General features: G+C 61.8%; 2 protein-coding genes across 2 annotated transcripts in view; one reads left to right on the plus strand and one right to left on the minus strand.

Moving 5' to 3' along the window:
• Positions 1–19,164, minus strand: part of LOC112664452 (uncharacterized) — an 89,220-nt gene that overhangs the window by 3,557 nt on the left and 66,499 nt on the right. The window contains 5 exon segments of the mRNA XM_049095274.1: positions 405–560; positions 2,035–2,176; positions 2,550–2,708; positions 5,889–5,931; positions 5,934–6,003. Coding sequence (XP_048951231.1) covers positions 405–560; positions 2,035–2,176; positions 2,550–2,708; positions 5,889–5,931; positions 5,934–6,003 — 570 coding nt within the window.
• Positions 8,306–13,679, plus strand: LOC112664397 (ral guanine nucleotide dissociation stimulator-like). Its single transcript, XM_025453932.3, has 6 exons — positions 8,306–8,528; positions 8,915–9,043; positions 10,598–10,791; positions 11,384–11,440; positions 12,154–12,347; positions 12,580–13,679. The coding sequence occupies exons 1-6, from the start codon at positions 8,397–8,399 to the stop codon at positions 13,041–13,043; spliced, it is 1,170 nt and encodes a 389-aa protein (XP_025309717.3). The 5' UTR covers positions 8,306–8,396; the 3' UTR covers positions 13,044–13,679.

Here is a 19,164-nt window from a genome sequence, read left to right on the forward strand (position 1 = left end):
GGAAAACCAGAAACTCCCGGGAGCCAGGTCATGAGGTGGGGACCCCACGGGAGGCCGCTTTCTGCGGACAGACTCCATGATCTAGCCACGGAGGAGAGGCAAGCAGGTGCGTGGCAGGAGGCCACGGACAGGAGGGGGCCGAGGGCGGGTCTGTGGGACGGCGGCCGGGGCTCACAGGCCGTTGCCGGGGCTCCAGACCTCACAACAGAGCATCTGAGGACCGTGAACCTGCAGACGGCAGCGAGGGTCTGAGCACGAATTTACCAAGAAGCACGGGGAATGCCAAATGGAAAAAAAAATGCAAGAGGAGAGGAAGATTTTCACAGGGAAACGAAAGCCACCCAGCCCCGGACAGCATCCACACGGTCAGGAAGCACAAAGGACGGCACGGGCGGCCCTCCTACCTTGTCGTCATCCTCACACGTCATGTCGTTGGAGAACAGGATCTCCGCCTTGAACATCTTCCAGCACTGCATGAGCTGAACCAGCAGGTAGCACACGGTCTTGAATTTCATCCTCTTGGCTGCCCTGATGTCGGACAGGATAAGCCCTGGGAGTATCTGTGCAGAGAGGTGGTCCGGGGACGGCCCGTGAGCAGCCCCGAGCTGCCCCCGGGCCGGGCACGACCTCACGGGGACACAGACGCCAAACAGGCGAGCGGGACCGGCGGGCCGGCTCCACGGCACACGGCTCTCGGCTCCTCCCGGGGCCTCTGGACCCAGAGCGAGGCCCCGGAGCGGGGCCTGCAGCAGTGGGGGGCTTGGGGCCCAGCCAGGGAGGGACCCGGAGGCCTGGACGTCGCTGGCTGGCGAGGCGGCAGCCGGCCGAGGACCAGCGCCAGAGACCCCCGGGGTCCTGCCCCGCAGGCCCCACCTGCCTGGGTGACTGCTGCTGTGCTGGGGTCCTGGGCGACCCCTCGCCCGGCCCTCCTCCAGGCCCGCGAGGGCTGCCCCTGCTTCAGGAGTGAGCTCAGGGAGCCCCTCGGCCGTGGGCCCCAGGTCACAGGGCCTGCACAGCCCCAAACCACGGACACGCAGGACGGAGAAGCTTCAAGCTCTGTCTCGCAGCCGACCTGCTTATGTCCTGAAGGAGCACCAGGGCCGCTGGTGCCCCCCAACCCTGCCTGTGCGCCACAACCCCCACTTGTGCCCCCAGACCCTGCCTGTGCCCCATGGCCCCACCTTCTGTGCCCCCGGCCCCTCACCTGTGCCCCCCACTACTCGCCTGTGCCCCCATCCCTCGCCTGCGACCCCGCCCCTCGTTGTGCCCCGCGACCCCTGCCTGTGCACTGAGACCCCGTCCTGTGCCCAAGGACCCCACTTGTGCCCCGTGGCCTCCCCTTCTGTGCCACCCGCTTCTGTGCCCCTCGCCCCCCTCCTGTGACCCACATCACCCGCCTGTGTCCCCCGACCCCAACCTGTGTCCCGCACCTCCTGCCTGTGCCCCCAGCCCCTCGCCTGTGCCCCCCGCCTGTGCCCCGCGAACCCCGCCCATGCCCCGCATCCACCACCCGTGCCCCCTGCCCCTCACCTGTAACCCGCATCCCTCACATATATCCCATGGCCCCCCCTTCTGTGCCCCCTGCCCCTCGCCTGTGCCCCCTACCCCTCGCCTGTGCCCCCCACCCCTTGCCTGTGCCCCATGCCTCCTGCCTGTGCCCCGCGAACCCCACCTGTGCCCTGAGACCTTCCTCTGTGCGCTGAAACCCTCGACTGAGCCCTGGAAGAACTAGGCCCCCTTAATCACACTCAAATCCGTTTCCTTGGGCACACAGCCCTTGAGGGCCCTCTATGCGGGTCACAGGCCCTCCCACGTGCACGGCACCCTCAGCCCTCAGCAGCCCCACCACTAACGTGACATGCTAGAGAGGAGTAGAGGCCCAGGAAGGTCAGTGGCGGGGGCGGTTGCAGGGTGGCCCCGCCCCCAAGAGGACCCCAGGCTCCACCTGGGGGTCCAGGAGTTCGTCCACCCCGAAGGCCTGGCCCATGCCCAGGACCAGGCGAGTGGGGGCCCCGTCCCCCTCCCGGAGCCTACCTTCCGCCGGTGAGACGGCACGATGAAGAACGTTTCAATGTTGTGAGCTTTCAGGAAGCTGTTCCTCTTGTGCCCGTGACCCTCCTCCACCTCGTAGTCACCGTTCAAACACGCCAGCGTCGTCCTCGTGATGTGAACCTTCCTGCAACACAGCAGCCCCACCATGCCCAGGGCCTGCAGGCGGCGGCAGGCAGCCCTCCCTGCAGGCGCGTCCAGGACTCAGGCTCCCTGTGTCAGGGGCAGCCAAGGCACTTGGACACGCAGTGCCGGGAGAAAGCTGGTGTGCCCTCCGGACAGTGAGGCCACGGGGCCCCCCTTCCTTAGGTGAGCGCAGGGGACGAGCAGAGAGAAGCGACAGCACCAGGTGGTCTGAGCCTCGGACCTCCTCTCCACCCACTGCGGCTCCTGCAGAGGCTGGGGGTCCTGGGGGCCCCCCGCAGGCCCCTCCCAGGTGGCTCCGAGAAGCACCTGCACCAGTCCTTTGGCCCAGAGCGCATCGCCTCCCCTCCACTCACCTGGGCAGGCCGGCGACCTCCATGACGTTGGCCAGGGTCACGTCGTTGGACCACACGTCGTACTGCCATTTGCGCAGGCCGAGGACCCCGCAGAGGACCCTGCCGGTGTGCAGCCCCACACGCACGTTCAGGTCCACCTCAGTGGCCTCGGCCACCGACCTGCAAGAAACAGGTCACGGACATGAGCTGGGCCATCGTGTACACGCATGAGGGGAGCCCAGACAGGCGGGAGCATGGGGTCCCCGCCCTGTGGGATGCACGGCCACAGTCAGGTGCCAGAGGATGCGCTGAGCCAGGTGCTCAGCCCCTCTGTGCCCTGGTCTGTCCACAGGTGGCCCCCACAGCAGGTGTGTCCAACGGGCCTTCCGCATGAGCGGCAAGCCCAACCACACCAGGAGGCCGAGCCACGGCCCAGGACACGGTGGCCCCGTGGTTAGCAAGTCTGCCACAAGGGAAACCACAGACATGCAGGGCCACCAGGCCGCCACCCTGGAGCCAATCTCACCAGCGCCCAACCTGGGGCAGACCACCACCCGCCCAGCACAGCAGGTGGCCCGTGAGCTCAGAGACCAACCTCCCTCCTGCTTCAAAACTGCGGTTGATTCATGTGCGCCCACCTTCTTCCTAGTACAACTTGGCCCAGCTGAGGCGCAGCCTCCAGGGAGCCCTCCCAGGCCCTCACCCCCATCCCCCAGGGCCATTCGCCAAGGCCTTTGGGTGCCGGTTGCCCTTGCAAGAACCCACTCCCCCAGCCGTGAGGACCGCGTCCCCCTGGCCCAGCCTTCCGTGGCCGGGCGCCCATCACCACCCCTTGAGCCCAATGAGGGCCCAGCCCCCAGAACCACAGTGTTTCGCGTCGGGTCTGGGGTCCCCGCCCGGTGCACGTCCAGAAGTCCGCGTGCCAGCACGGGTTACTTGGGAGTCTGAACGGGTGTATCCTCTATACCTATTGAGTCCGCGGCCTGGCGAGGGGCGTCTGCAAGCACCACCTTCCTGCCGGTCGCCCACAGCTCACTCTAGCCATCCAGGCCGCAGCGGGGCCTTGGGGTGCTGCGCCCTTGGGGCTCCGAGGGAGAAGACTGACAGGCCCTGCTCAGAAGGAAGCCGCCGTCCTCCCAGGGCCCTGGGCCCAACGCACAGCAGCACACAGCCCGGCCAGAGGCCAGACACCCGCCCTGGCCACTGCTCCTCGCTTCTTCTCGGGCAAGTTTCGCGTTTCCAGAGCAACAGGCTAAACACAAATACACAGGCTTCCGTACGTTTCTGTGTCAGAAGGGGGCGGTGCGGCAGGTGAGGGAGGCCACCGGCAGGCCAGGAGTGGCCCCCCAAGAGCCCGTCACTGCGTGAGGCCCACCGTGCGGCGGACGCACACAGGCGGCGCCCTGCGCTGGGGCCCCCAGAAAAGGGAAGAGGGGCTCATCGTGGGCAGGAGGCCGGCTCCGAGCTGTGGCTCTGGTGGCCCTCGCCCCCGTCCAAGCCGGGACGGCGCCCAGGACACGCTCCCAGTCTCTGGAGACAGAGACCGGGCCCTGGATTCCCAGGAGACCATGGAAGCTTCTGGGGATCTGGAGCCGACGCAGACGGCAGCCCCTGGAGGCCAGGGAAGATGCCCACTGGCCCCGGGGTGGGCGGCCTCCGAGGCCAAGGTCGGTTCTCAGGGCCGACAGGGTCGGGGAGCCTGGAGCTCAGCCTCAGCGGACAGGAGACACTGCCAAGGGACCCCACCGCCCCGAGGGAACGGAGCAGGGGGCAGACAGGTGGCCGATCCACCTCTCCACACGGCACAGCAGCAGCCACGCCCGAGGGGAGGTGCAGAACTCCGGGTTGGGGCAGCCAGGAGACGGTCACAGAAATCCCTCCGAGGCCGCCCAAGTGCGGCGAAGGTGGGGCGCACCAGGGCAGGCCCAGAGCCCGCGTGAGCAGCCAGGCGACCCAAGCACGCCTCTGGGCGCCTCTCCACCCAAGGAGACCTGGGGGCGACGGGGGCACCAGGTCCCCCCAGGAGGCCACCAGCAGGGGCGGCCGGCGTCACCCCCCTCAGGGACATCAACGGCACGAGCCGTCGGTGGCACCCTGGCCAGGACCTGCCGGGGACGCACCCGTGACCGGCTGACGGGGGAGTGGACACCTGCCTCCCCACACCTCCCCCTGCACAACCTCACTTTGGCCCAGGAGGACCCAGAACGACACACGACGTGACCCAGGCTGTGCTCCACACTGATGTGGCCGCGACGTGAGAGCTGCTGGGCGTGAGCCCCACGCGACGACACACAAGACAGCACGGGCTGTGACACAAGGGGTGACGCGCGACGGGGCGGACGTCACATGCTGACAAAGGACGCGATGTGAACCGCAGGCGTATTCGTGGCACGTGGTGCCCGGCGCTCTGATGGCTGGGACATGGCCGGGGACACGAGAGGACGCCGTCGCGAGGGGGAGCCTCCGAACCCTCCGGGAGACGCACCTGTGCTACCTGCCCGGCCCTGCCCGCCTGCCCCAGTGCAGCGCCCCCTCGAGGGCAGAGGCTCCAGTGTCTGGATGCACGCTGGCCTCACCGGGGTCTCTCCCGGCCCAACCCTGGCGCGGGTGCAGACCCGCCACCACTGGCAAAGGGACCCACTGCCCTCAGGGCCCCCACCCCTGTCCCCGAGGGCGCTGCCTGGCTCCTGGTCGCCCCACCTCCAAACCCGTCCACACTTCGGAGCCTTCTCGTTTGCGTCTCTCTCTCCCCTTTCTTGTTCCCCAGACGACGCTGCTGCTGCCTCTTCTCAGCTCCGAGTGTGGATGCTAACAGCGGTCCCTGGGAATTAAGCCCGTCCTGCGGGGCTGCACCCACCCCTCTGAGCTGCTGAGACGTGGGCACGGGGGTGCTCCAGCCACCGGCGCGGCCTCCCGGCCCCACGCCGTCCCTACCCCGACCGAGGGTCCCTAACTCTTCATCCCGCTGCCTGACGGGACGAGACAGGCTGGCTGAGAAGTGGACACGGCCGGCCCGCGGTGTCCAGGTGACGCGCACCTGTTCCCTCGAAGGCCCCTCGGCACGGGGCACCTGGACGCCAAGGCGCGCAAGGCCGAGCACGTGCAGTTCCTTCAGCGGAACCCGGCTGACTCCCTGGATGCCCGGCCTGGCTACGCGACAAAGCGTATTTCCTCCCGCCCCACTAACGCCATCCCGACAATGCCCGGGACGGCCAGGGATGAAAAAATGCCGTCCCAGCCAAATGCAGAGGAGGGGGTCCCAGAGGCACACGCGCCTCACCATGCGGCCTGGCTCTCGGCAGAGTGGACGGGACAACGCGGGGGCGGACGCCACGGGGACGGTCGCCGCGGGGCGCTCACGTGATGGTATCGATCATGTCCAGGCCCATCTCCACGCAGCAGTCTTGGGCTGGGTGACGCCGGACACGCAGTAATAACAGTCGCCGAGGATCTTGATGCGGCGACAGTGGTTCTCCTGGAGGGGGAGGGGGGGCGACAGGAGAAATCCCAGGTTAGTGACCCGCCCGGGGCCTGGACACCTGCACTTTCACCACCAGGTGCCAGAGACCACAGAGCGTGCAGCACGACAGGCAGGGGACCCCCTAGGAGGCCAGGACAGCCTCAGGAAGGTGAGCGGCCCCCAGGGCTGTGGTTAGGGTCACCCTGGGGCACCCACCCGGCCCTACACCTGCACTCAGGTCGGTTCCCACGCAGGGGCCCACCCTGCCCGCCCCGCGGCCCAGCTGGCACACCCACACAGCCCCAGCCTGGAGCCAGCTCTCTCTTCCAGCTTCCCTCCTGACCACCCCCTCAGACCGTCACCTGCTGGCCCCTGTGCATCGTGCCACACACCCCCGACACCGGCCCCCGAAGGGCATGTGCGCACACCTGAGTCCTCGTGGCTGGCCTCCACGGGATGTGTGGGCGGCTGTCTGTGAAGAGTCACCCGCCGGGACCCGAGCCGCAAGGGGCGCACCAGGCTCTGCGCCCTGACCTCGCCACCCAGGGTCATCTCAGAACTGCCACTCTGGCACTTTGCAACAGGAAGAGTGTCAGCGCCCACCTCGCCGTCGCCCGGGGGCAGACTCACTAGCACCTGTCACATGCTGACCCGCTGCTCTCGCCTGTGATCATCCTCGGACACTTCTGTAAAGCTCCCCTCTGCGTCCCTAAAATAGCAGACGGCCTCACAAGACTCCTTCCCGCCAGTGGCTCAGGTCCACGGGTGTGTCCACGAGATACGAGGGAGACGCTCTCCAAAACGCATTCAGGCGTTCTCCCAGAGGGGACAGCAAGCCCGCTACACGTTAACGGAAGTCGCAAACTTCACGAAAAACGATGACCTTTTCCAGAATGAACACAAGCAGTGAGAAGCGTGGCTGTGTTCACACGGGGAGTGTCGCGGGCGCCCTGGGCCCACGGGGGTCTGCAGCCCCTCTGAGAGCACATCCCCCGGCTTCTGCTCATGCTGCCCTCCGTCTGCCCAGAAGGACCGACCCCTCCGGCTGTTCTCCGGGGCTACACGTTGACCTGAGAATTCACCGTGAGAGCCCTCAGCTCCCGCCTCCTGCAGCCCCACCCACGTCCCACGTCGGAGGACAGGGCGCCCGCCGGCCCTTCGGCTCCCCCGTGGACTGCAAGCTGGCCGCAGGGACGTCCGGTTCTGACCACTCAGCCTCCGGGGGACCGTGGCAGCCACCTGTTAGGACCCCGCCGGCCTCCCTGCCTGCGGAAAGGAGCTCCCGGGTGTCCCACGCGAAGGTCGGGCCGCTGGCGGCCTGTCCTCTGCTGGTGTTGGGGAGCCGGAGCCAGATGGCCGGAGGCAGACGCCCCCCCGGGGGAGCCGAGGGCCGGGCCCCGGGAGTCTGCCGGCCCGCGTTCCTCAGCCACGCTCGCCAGGCCTCCAGCCAGCAGGCAGCCCTGGGCTCTCTCCGGGCTCTTCCGGAGCGCTCGCCCCGCCGTCCCCATCGTCCCCAGTGGGCAGGCAGGCCAGGACGCCCAGGCAGGCCAAGGACAGGGAGCCCTCTCCCAACGTCCCCTGTCCCCAGGCCTGGGGCCCACGGATGGCACCAGGGGCCACCGCCAAGCCTCGCCCGTGTCCTGGGCGTCAGGACGTCCTCCCAGCGATCAGACCGGGGCTGCAGGGTTTCAGGATAAGGACGGCCTCACACCTTCTAGGCCAAGACTCCCACACCTACTGTAGGGTTTGCCTTGGATTCAGGAGCCTAGGATCGTGGGAAGCTATTGCCCATCCCTGCCCCGGTGGCACTGTCATCTTCTGGGCCTCCAGAATGAGGGTACCGGTGCCCACGTGTGTGCACACAGGGACCTTGTGGGCCTGGAGGCATGGACACACCAAGGAAGAACATGTGGTGGGAGGTATTTCCTGCATGGGACACCCGCCTCCAATGTCATAGATATGATGCCACAGTGGCCTGGGGACGTCTGGAGGAAGCACCTGCTAGGATAATCCCTATGCCACAGGCAAGAGGCAGACCATCCCCGACGGGCACAACGGCTTCTCCGGGGTGGAAACCAGGGAAGAATGGAAAGTTGCGTCTGAACCCAGGTGTGTTTCCAGGCTGGGGCCCTGGCTGCACACAGTCCTTCCCTGGGGCCTGTGGAGAGGGGTGCGGTTGTGTCACTGTGTGCACACAGGCCATTGCCTGCGGGGTGGGGGGGGGCATCGGCAGCCCCGAGCGCTGCTCCTGAAGCTTCCTCCAGGAGTGGACTCAGGGAGGGGGTCCCAGGCAGTGAGGTCACTTCTTTCACAACAGAGGCCAACAGAACTTGGAACCCCTGCCCGGGGCTACATTCTAGTGCAGCCCCACCTCAGGCTCACTTTCAGGAGACTTTTGCTACTGAAAGATGTTCCCTGATAGATATACCAGTTGGGAGGATCTTGAGGAACCCCCGGAATGCGGCTGCTTCGAATGGTGGAGCTGTTGGTGCGACCGTCAAACCCAACGCCTCAGGGAGTTTTTCAGGAGGTGCCGGAGGGTAATACAGAGCAGGCCAGGCCAGGCCAGGCCACCTGTGCCAGCCATCCTGGGCAGCCCCAACCCCTCCTCTTCAGTTTCAGGGAACCAGGGATGTGTGGGCAGGTCGCATCCAGGCTGGAGGACCTTGCAGGGGAGCAGGTTCCCCGGTGATCCCTTCAGGGTCACCCTGATGTCACGGTGGGCAGGGTGGAAACAGGATTACCGGGGCGCCTCTTACCCGACTCGGAGTTAACCCAAGGCCCTGCAGCAGCATCCCTTTGCTCTCCTTGAGGGAGGTGTGTGCCGGCTGTGCTGTGGTGGGTCTGCAATGGAGTCAGCTGGGTGTGCGGCCCGGCCGAGGCGGCCAGACCGGGCGCTCAGGCCTCCTGCCTGGCTGCCCTGCAGTCTTTACAGAGCTCCACATGGGAGATACGGAGCGCCGCGCGGGAATATGAGTGCCGGTGGAAGAGGAAAGAGAAAATCCGCCACACCCCAGGGTCCAGCACATCCTCCGAAGACCTGCAAGGGTTGAAGGTGAGTGCAGGGGCTGGGGCCACCCGACACCCAGGGCCCCGATGCAGCAGGAAGGGCCCCGGGTCCCAGAAGCCAGCCTGTGCTCCCCTGGGCTCCCCCCTAGACTTCTGCTGCTACAGGAGTCTGGATTCCCCTTCTCCCCAAACTTGCCCCCATGGCCCTGCCCCTGCCAGGGCCAGATGCAGAGTCTCTGGGCACAGATTTGTAGGAATATCAGAATAGAGCCTTCAGGGGTGCCTGGTCACCCAGTGGTTTAGCGCCTGCCTTCTGCCCAGGCCCTGATCCTGGAGACCCAGGATCGAGTCCCGCCTCGGGCTCTCTGCATGGGGACTGCTGCTTCCTCTCTGTGTCTGCCTCTCTCTCTCTCTCTCTCTGTGTGTGTGTGTGTGTGTGTGTCTCGTGAATAAATAATAAAAACTGTTTTTTATAATGCTTTCTTTTTAAAGATTTTATTTATTTATTCACGAGAGACAGAGAGAGGCACAGACACAAGCAGAGGGAGAAGCAGGCTCCACGCAGGGAGCCTGATGTGGGACTGGATCCTGGGTCCCCAGGATCACGCCCCGGGCTGAAGGCAGTGCTAAACCACTGAGCCACCCGGGCTGCCCATAAAAACGTTTGAAAAAGAGACACACCGTGTCTCATCGCACACGCTCTCTAGTAGTTTGCACTGTGCTATGCTTTCTCCTAACTGGTGCTCCCAGGAGGCCCCATTGGCCTGACGTCCTTCCCCACCTTCTCCAAGGCTTGAGCATGGTCCTGGTGAGTTGGGAGACTTTTGCCCAAAGGGACACGGGGCTCACTGTACTATGTCTATCGCTCTGCAGTTAGGTTTTGAAGGAGCGCATCCCTGCCCCCCGTCCCCCCGGGGTCAGGCACAGGGGCCTCGTGTGCTGCACAACATGTCAGAGGCCAGTTGGTCCCAACAGCCACTGAGCCCTTCACTGATGCAGGACTTCGATGCGATTCCCTTCTGTTGCCAAATCACAGGGTGGCGCTGAACATCCTGCAGCCCTCACGCCCTGGGCCCTCCCACCCAAGGAAAGGTCTCCGTGTGGGCACCTCGACACAGGGACGTGTGGTCAAATTCAAGGGGTGAAGCCGTTAATGCAGGGAGGTGCTGTCAAAACTCAGCTGACAAGCGGCCCTGGGAGACTCACCCCTCCCACTTGAGATCCTTGTATTGATCCAAATTTTTTTGAAAATTTATCCTCTAAGATTATTTCCTTATTGGATAGTTTGTTTAAGAGACAGGCAGAGAAGCAGGGAGCAGAAGAGGGAGACACAGGCTCCTCAAGCACACTCTGCCCCAAGCGCAGAGCCTGCCAGGGGCGGGATCTCAGGATGCTGAGACCATGACCTGAGCCACAACCCACAGTCAGATGCCTAGTGACTGAGCCGCAGGCGTCAAGCCCCGTGTTCCTGCTGTGGGCACTCCTGCCCCCCCCCCCGCCCCCCGCAGCCACTGAGAGCTCGGGCTTTGGTCTGCGCTCCAACTGCCAGGTGGTCTGGAGGCTACAGTGCAGGCTGCACGTCCCCTCTGTCCCACCTCAGGCTGAAAGGGCCTCAGCCCTGAGAAAGAATCGGATCTTCCCGACCACCCCCAGCCGGAGGGAGCTGCTGGAGCAGCAGGTAGAAGAACTGGTGCCCGCCTTGCTGTGCTTGGACGACCTTTCCATTGTTCAATTTATGGAAACATATCCTGAATTTGGCACCACCGAAGAGATCCTGGACCTGCTGTTTGCAAAGTGAGCACCCTGACCCTCCACAGCCCAGGGGGATGGGCCACCTACTGGTTGGGAGTCTTGGGAATGTTCCTGAACTTCCCGGCCCCTGGGGCTGCTCCTCTGACTGGAGTTGAGTCACACAGGGCCTTGTTGGGTCCTGTAGGGAAGCCCCTGGGGCCAGGCCTGTGGCAGGTCGGCTAGAGGGGCTGTGATTGTGCTCAGCAGTCATCGTTCTCTCCCCATGACGAAGCCTGTGCCGCCTCCCCACCGTCACCAGGGTCTTGAGCTGGCCTGTTTTGCCACTGAAAGGGAGGTTTGAGTCCATCTGGGGTCTGTGTCCTGGGGCATTCAGGGTAGGGGTCCCCGGGGACACCGGGGCGCCCTGGCCCACTCGGATGTAGGCCATGGGCCTGGCCAGAGCCCTTTCATTCCTCAAGCATTCAGGAGGACCCAGCAGGTGCAGACGCTTCTCTAGGAGCTGCCCGTGGCCCCACGCACAGAGCTGATGGCCTCCCAGGGTTCTGGACTAGTTGGGGTTCAGAGGGTGACAGCAACTATGAGGAGAGGTCGGGTCCACAGGACGGTTCATGTGAGGCCCCCCGCCCTCCTCTAGGTATCGATGCATCCAAGCGTCCCCCGAGAAAGGAGAAATCCAGATGCTCTGGGAAAGGTGAGTGAGCTCTGGCTCATGCAGGAGGGCCTTCCCTCTCCAGGAGGGCAGCGAGGGGACTGTGGGTCGGAGGGGCTGCTGGACCCTCACCCGTCAGCAATTCCTGTGGCAGGGTAAAGGTCTGAGGCCCCTTCAGGAAAAGAGCAAAGGAGACCCGTGGGTGAGGTGCGGGCGGGCTTTTTGGGAGAGCACTGGGACCCCAAAGGGAGACCTCCTCCATGCCCATCCCCCCCAACCCTGTCTGCCCCACACCTGGGACGCAGAGCAGAGGGTGTGGGGAGCGTCACCCTCACCAATCTGGTGGCACCTGGACCCGGGTGCATGGCAGGTGCTCAGGAGAGCCAGTGAGTGCTCACGGACCAGACGGCCCCCGCCCCGGGGGAGATTAGAGTCAGTGGAAGGACACCCCCTGGGGGCCCCTCGTGAGGGAGGCAGGGCAGACCCACGGGAGGGAGGTTCCCTGGGAAAGACAGTGATGGTCACACCGCTGGTCATGGGCTCCCACGCACAGAGGCTTCGTGCCAGCCCCTCCTCAGTGAGCAGGCCTGTGGCAGGCAGGACCGCCAGGTGGCAGGTGGACAAGGAACAGCACTTGCCTCCGACAGCCCCGTGCGGGAGGCCGAGGGCCCCGGTTTCCTGCCGGGCTTCCCCGGGACACCTCTGTGTGAGGGAGCCCTGTCTTCTGACGCCTCTGCCCACCTGTCCCTCCCCAGCACCATGACCTCCTTCCTGACCATCTGGCTGACCTACTACGAGGAGGACTTCGACGATCCCCCAGAATTTCCTGCCCTGACAAAGCTGATGAATTTCACGGGGCAGTACTTGCCAGACTCAACGCTGGACCGTCGAGTCAACAGTTACTCTGAATATTTAAGAAACCTCCATCAAGCGGAGTTTCAGGGTGGAGGTGAGGAGGACTGGGGTGGCCGAGTGGGGACAGGGTGGGCCACACAGATCAAGCCTCCGTGCTGCTGGGCCAGGAGCACTGGGTAGGCTCACACCCCATCCCCACGGGCTGCAGTCTGGGGAGACCTCCCAGGGCTCTTGCACTCACACACGTTGAGCGGTGGGAAGAGGGTCCTTGATTTGAGAGGAACGTGGAAAGTCCATCCTGGTGATAATACTTTGTCTTCTTGGAGATGATACTGTGTCTTCGGACCGCGAGCAACACCGTGAACCACCCCAAGAGCGCGCCCGAGCTTCGACGGAGGGGCCTGCTCCACCTTCAGGGTCTCAGGGGATGGAGCTGGTCCTGGCCGATGCAGCTGAGGGATCGGCCCAAGCCCTGATGCCAGCTGCCGTTTACAAGGTAAGACACGTGATGGTCAGACCTCTCCATCCCTGTGCTGACCCGGAAGAACCACCTGCACCCTTGGGAGCGCTGGAGGCCGAACGGGCCCCACCACCGGCTATCGAGGTCATCAATGGGCCGGAGCAGCCGCCTCACTCAGGGGAGCAACCGGCTTCGGACCCCGAGCAACACCCGGAACCACCGCGGCAAGAGCCCGCCCGAGGCCGACTGTGGGGCCTGCTGCACCTTCAGGGTCTCAGGGGATGGAGCTGGTCCCGGCTGCTGAAGCTGAGGGTTCGGCCCGAGCCCTGATGCCAGCTGCCGCTTACAAGGTAAGACACGTGATGGTCAGACCTCTCCATCCCTGTCCTGACCCGGAAGAACCACCTGCACCCTTGGGAGCGCTGGAGGCCGAACGGGCCCCACCACCGGTTATCGAGGTCATCGATGGGCCGGAGCAGCCGCCTCACTCAGGGGAGCAAACGGCTTCGGACCCCGAGCAACACCCGGAACCACCGCGGCAAGAGCCTGCCCGAGGCCGACTGTGGGGCCTGCTGAAGCTCCTGGGCCTGAGGTGATCGAGCCGGTCCCGGCTGCTGGTGCTGAGAGCTAGGCCTGGGACGAGATGACGGCTGCTGAGGTCAAGCCAAGGTACCTGGTGGTCATACCTCAGATTCACTGGCCCGACCTGGAGGAGCCACCTGCTTCTTGGCCACCCCAGAAGGAGGAGCAGGTCCCGGCGCTGGCTCTCGAGTTCATCGAAGGGCCAGAGCTGCCACCTGCCTCAGTGGGGCCACATGGCTCGGCCCCCGAGCAGCAGTTCGTGATGGCTGCAGCACAATTGAAGCCTCCCCTCCCCTTTCGTTGTGCTGTTTCTGTATTTTGTGTTTTTCATAATTTCTTCATGAATTTTATTTGTAATAAAGGATAAGTTAACTTTATGCAAAATTGACTCTGATGCTTTTAAATAATACATCGTGGTACTTTAGGTCCATTCATACTTCCAAGCTCGTTCTATGAGGCCAGCATCACCTTAATTCCAAAACCAGACAAAGACCCCACCAAAAAGGAGAATTATAGACCGATATCCCCGATGAACACGGATGCAAACATTCTCAACAAGATACGAGCCAACAGGACCCAACAGTACATAAAGAAGATTACTCGCCATGACCAAGTGGGATTGATCCTCTGGATGCAAGGCTGGTTCAACACTCGTAAAGCAGTCCATGGGATGGATCACATCAACAAGAGAAAAAACAAGAACCAGATGATCCTCTCAATAGATGCAGAGAAAGCATTTGACAAGATACAGCATCCATTCCTGATCAAAACTCTTGAGACTGTAGTGATAGACGGAACATTCCACAGCACCTTCAAACCCATCTACGGAAAGCCCATAGCAAATATCATTCCCGATGGGGAAACACTGGGAGTCTCTCCCCGAAGATCAGGAACACGACAGGGACGTACACTCCCACCACGGCTACTCAACATACTACTACAAGTCCTAGCTTCAGCAATCAGGCAGCAAAAAGAAATAAAAGGCATTCAAATTGGCAAAGAAGAGGTCAAACTCTCCCTCTTCGCAGATGACATGATACTGTACCTAGAAAACCAAAAGACTCCACCCCAAGATTGCTAGAACTCATACGGGAAATTCGGCGGCATGGCAGGATACCAAATCAATGCCCAGAAATCAGTGGCATTTCGATACACTAACAATGAGACTGAAGAAAGAGAAATGAAGGAGTCGGTCCCATTGACAACTGCACCCAAAAGCATGAGATACCTAGGAATACACCTAACCAGAGAGGTAAAGGATCCCGACCCGAAAAACTACAGAACACGTCTGAAAGAAACTGAGGAAGACACAGAGAGATGGAAAACTATTCTGTGCTCCTGGATTGGAAGAATTCATGTATTGGGAAAACGTCCACGTGACCCAGGGCAATTTACACATGGAAGGCAATCCCTATCGAAATACCATGGACTTTCTTCAGAGAGTTGGAACAAATCATCTGAAGATTAGTGTGGAATCAGAAAAGACCCCAAGTAGCAGGGGAATATGAAAAAAGAAAACCAGAGCCGGAGCATCACAATGTTGGATGTCAAGTTGTGCCACAAAGCTGTGCTCATCAAGACAGTGTGGTACTGGCACAAAAACAGACACACAGATCAACGGAACAGAACAGAGAATCCAGAAGTGGACCCTCAACTCTATGGTCAACTAATATTCGAGAAAGCAAGAAACACCATCCACTGGAACAAAGACAGTCTCTTCACTAAAGGCTGCTGGGAACATTGGACAGCCACACGCAGAGGAATGAAACTGGACCATTCTCTCACACCACCGCACACAAAGAGAAACTCAAAATGGATGAAAGATCTAAATGTGAGACAAGAAGCCATCAAAATCCTAGAGGAGAACACAGGCAACACCCTTCTTGAACTTGGCCACAGCAACTTCTTGCAAGATACATCCGTGAAGGCAGAGAAACAAAAGCAAAAATGAATCACTGGGACTTCATCAAGATGAGGAATTCCGGACAGCAAAAGAAACGCTCAACAAAACTAAAAGACAACCCACAGAATGGGAGAAGATATTTGTAAATGACCCGTCAGATAAAGGGCCAGTGTCCAAGATCTCTAGAGAACTCATTCAACTCTACAGCAAAGAAACCAACAATCCAATCATGAAATGGGCAAAAGACATGAACAGAAATGTCACAGAGGAAGACACAGACGTGGCCACCAAGCACATGAGACAATGCTCCGCATCACTGGCCATCAGGGAAACACAACGCAAAACCACAATGAGATAGCACCTCACACCAGTGACAATGGTGAACGTTAAGAAGACAGGAAACAACAAATGTTGGAGACGATGTGGAGAAAGGGGGACCCTCCTGCACTGTTGGTGGGAATGTGAACTGGGGCAGCCACTCTGGAAAACTGTGTGGAGCGTCCTCAAAGAGTTCAAAATAGAGCTGCGGGCGAGCCAGCAATCCCACTGCTGGGGATTTACCCCAAAGATACGGATGCAGTGAAATGCCGGGACCCCTGCACCCCGATGTTTCTAGCGGCAATGTCCACAATAGCCACACTGTGGAAGGAGCCTCGGTGCCCATCGACAGACGAATGCATAAAGATGTGTTCTACCTATGTAATGGAGTATTCCTCAGCCAAGAGAAATGACAAATACCCCCTATTTGCTTCGACGAGGAGGGACCTGGAGGGTATTACATTGAGTGAAATAAGTCAATGTGAGAAGGTCAAACATTATATGGTCTCATTCTTTTGGGGAATATAAAAATTAGTGACAGGGAATAAAGGGAAAGGAGGGAAAATGAGTGAAAATATCGGTGAGGGTGACAAAACATGAGAGACACGTGACTCTGGGAAAAGAACAAGGGGTAGTGGAAGGGGAAGTGGGTGGGGGGTTGGGGTGACTGGGTGATTGGAACTGAGGGGGGCACTTGGTGGGATGAGCACTGGGAGTCATGCTACATGACGGCAAACCGAACTCCAATAAAAAAAATCGTTTTAAAAAGAAGGGTGAACCCGCGGCGCCCGGCCCTGCGTCTCCACCCTGTCGGGAGCAGTGTGGGGCGAGCGAGACGCCGGCCACCCGCTCTCCTCCTGCTGCTGCTGCGTGGGCTCTGCTTCCTTTGCTCGTGCTGGGCCCGGGGAGCGGGTAATGGGCCGGCTGCTGCCGAGGGGGGCGCGGGGGGCCCTCGCCTTCATCTCTCTTGCACACTCCTGCTTGCGCTCTCTTGGTGTGTGTGCGTCCGCCGACTGCTCAGCCCCGTCGGGGAGACCAGACTGGGGCTCTTGGTCGGCGCTGCCGGATGTGGGGACACCTTCCCGAGTAGGCCACAGACGCAGCAGGAACTGTCCTCCCACATCCTCTGTGGGGCCTGGTCCTTTCGGGGAGCCGACCGGGTGCCCTCGGAGGACACAGCCGCGGTCTTTGCTCCTGCCTCTGCTCTGCCCGTGGGGCCTGAGCTACCCCAGGCCCGCAGGCCGCGTGCCCGCTGCTCTGTGGGGCTGTCAGCTGGCAGGTTTCCTGGGACCTTCCCTCTGGGGCTGTCCTGGGGGCTGCGGAGGACTCCTTTCTAGGCGATGGTTCCTCCAGAAACGGCCCCCTTCAAACGGCTTGAGTAGGCGGGAGCTGACTCGTCCGTCGTGTGGGGGCAGGTTTGTGGCTCCCGGTGGCCAGAAACGTGTGGGGATCCCTGAGTATGTCCGAAGCAGCCCCTGGGAAGCATCGGGTGGCTCTCGTGCCTTCGAAGGAGCTGCAGACACCAGATGGCTGGGAGGAGCGTCGCCAAGGGGGCGCAGAGCTCTGCCCCCATAGTTGGGCCGCAGCCTGTTGCTGGAGCTGCTGTGGCCCATCCTCAGTGTCCCCAGGATTTGCACACCTGTCCCATGTCCCAGGGTAATTATGGCACGCACGTGCATGAGAACCGGCCTCGATGGTCTCGTCGGGGTCTCTGGTGTGACGACGTGGGACGTGCACCGTACGCCAGCTACTCGGGAGACTGGGGAGCCATGGACTCCATGGTCCGTCGTCTTCTCTATCTGACGTCGTTTTCAGTGTTGCGTTTCGGCCCACCCCGCCTGCCGTGGCAGCGGCTCACCAGGGTCAGAGTGGCGGGCTGGGGCACGGGGCCATGCGGCCGATGGCGGGCCGTCCTCGTGGGTGTCCTCTGCCCATTGCTGCCGGCCTGGGCCCTGGAGCCGGTGCAGCCTGCGTGTTTTGTCTCTCCAGACCGGCCGCCGCAGATTGGCCACTGGGCTCAGTCAGCCGAGGTCCGCGGAGACCAGGGTGCCCGCCCGCGAAGACCCTCTCCAGTGTCGGTTTGCAATAAATCTGTATTTAAGCACTTCGGCGTCCATGTGTGTCACTTGCTTCCGAGACTCTTCTCTGCGTGTGTGCGTTTCCGGAACTCCAGCCACGAGGTCCCTGGCTCACGGACAAAGCAGATGCCACCGTAGGGGTTCCTCAGTGTCTTCTGAACTGTGCCTGCTCTAACCTGTGGTTTTCAGAAATCTGATGAGCTTTCAAGAAAAAAGGATTTTCGTTGCAGAGCTGACATGGGTCTCCAGCAGGTTCTGAAAAGCTGAAGTGAGCACAGGATCCCGAAGCTTCAGCCAGAGGACACCGCCCCCCCCACCGGCACCCCGTGGAGCGAGTCTCGCCCTGCGGTGCTGGGCTCACCCATCTGCCTGCACCCTCCCGGGCACAGCACGTCGGCCGCACTCCAGTCCCGGGGACCGTGCTTCTGGGCAGGCTCTGGCGACGCTTCTCGAGTCAATGGAGGATGCGTGGTGGCATTAGCGCACAAGTGCCCAGGACCAGAGATTATCTGCCAGGGAGGAGAGGCCCCATCTTTCAACAGTTTGCCCCAAAACGTGTGGGAGGGAAAACAGTATCCATGTTCTACGTAGAAAGGAATGTCTGGGAGGCGGCAGTTGCGGCGTGGAGAGGAGTGAGCCCGGGACTGCCCACCTGAGGACAGACCCACAGCCACCCGGGTCTGCCCCACAGGCAGGCGGCGCTCCCGTGGGCCTCCCGCTGGCACCTGTCCCAGCCTCGGTGGGTGAGGGGGGGTAACACCGTCATTTCAGGCTCTGCTCCCCGCTCAGCCGTCTGCTCAAGCCCCTGGTGCTCTCCCTGGGTGTGATTCCTTTTTTTATTTTCATGGAACATCAATGGAAAAATGTTATATCTTTAATTTTTGCTAATATCTAACTGGGATTTAGCATTCCCATCAGTTAGGAAACGTGTCAGTTCCTTTTTTTTTCCTTTGTAATTGACTTTTTATCGGTGTTCAATTTGCCAACGTATAGAATAAGACCCAGTGCTCACCCCATCAAGTGCCCCCATCAGTGCCCGGCACCCCATCACCCCCACCCCCCGCACACCTCCCCTTCCCCCCGCCTAGTTCCTTTCCTGGATGTGATTCTTGAGGGCTGGATGGCCTCCAGAGGTCGGCTTGTGTGCAGCCCGACAGCTGCCCTGGCCTGCCCTCTGCCGCTGAGCCCGGACCTGGGTATGGCCTTGTGTGTTCCCCTTGCCCTGAGGGGACCAGGCCCATGGACACTGGAGCCCACGCTGGGAGGCACGTGGTGAGTGTCACCCTACCAGGTCGGCAGGTACAGCAGCCTGGCGGGGCTGTCCCGGCTGGGTGGTCTCCCGTCTGGCTAGCATGGAGGACGAAACCAGGTCGGGCCTCCCGCCTTATCCGTCATGTTGCTTCCCACGCTGTTTAGCCAGAGCCGGATGCACTCGGGGACGTTTTGATGCAAACATGGTGTGAGGGCGACAGAGGAAGGCATGACCCTGAAGCTGGTGTTGGACCTCCCCCCCCCCATGCTGCTCCAGTGGGGCCTCCCTGCCTCTGCCATCCATGTGGCACAGGCTTGG

This window comes from Canis lupus, chromosome 16 (genome assembly GCF_003254725.2).
Source record: "Canis lupus dingo isolate Sandy chromosome 16, ASM325472v2, whole genome shotgun sequence".
NCBI classification, from domain to species: Eukaryota; Metazoa; Chordata; class Mammalia; order Carnivora; family Canidae; genus Canis; species Canis lupus.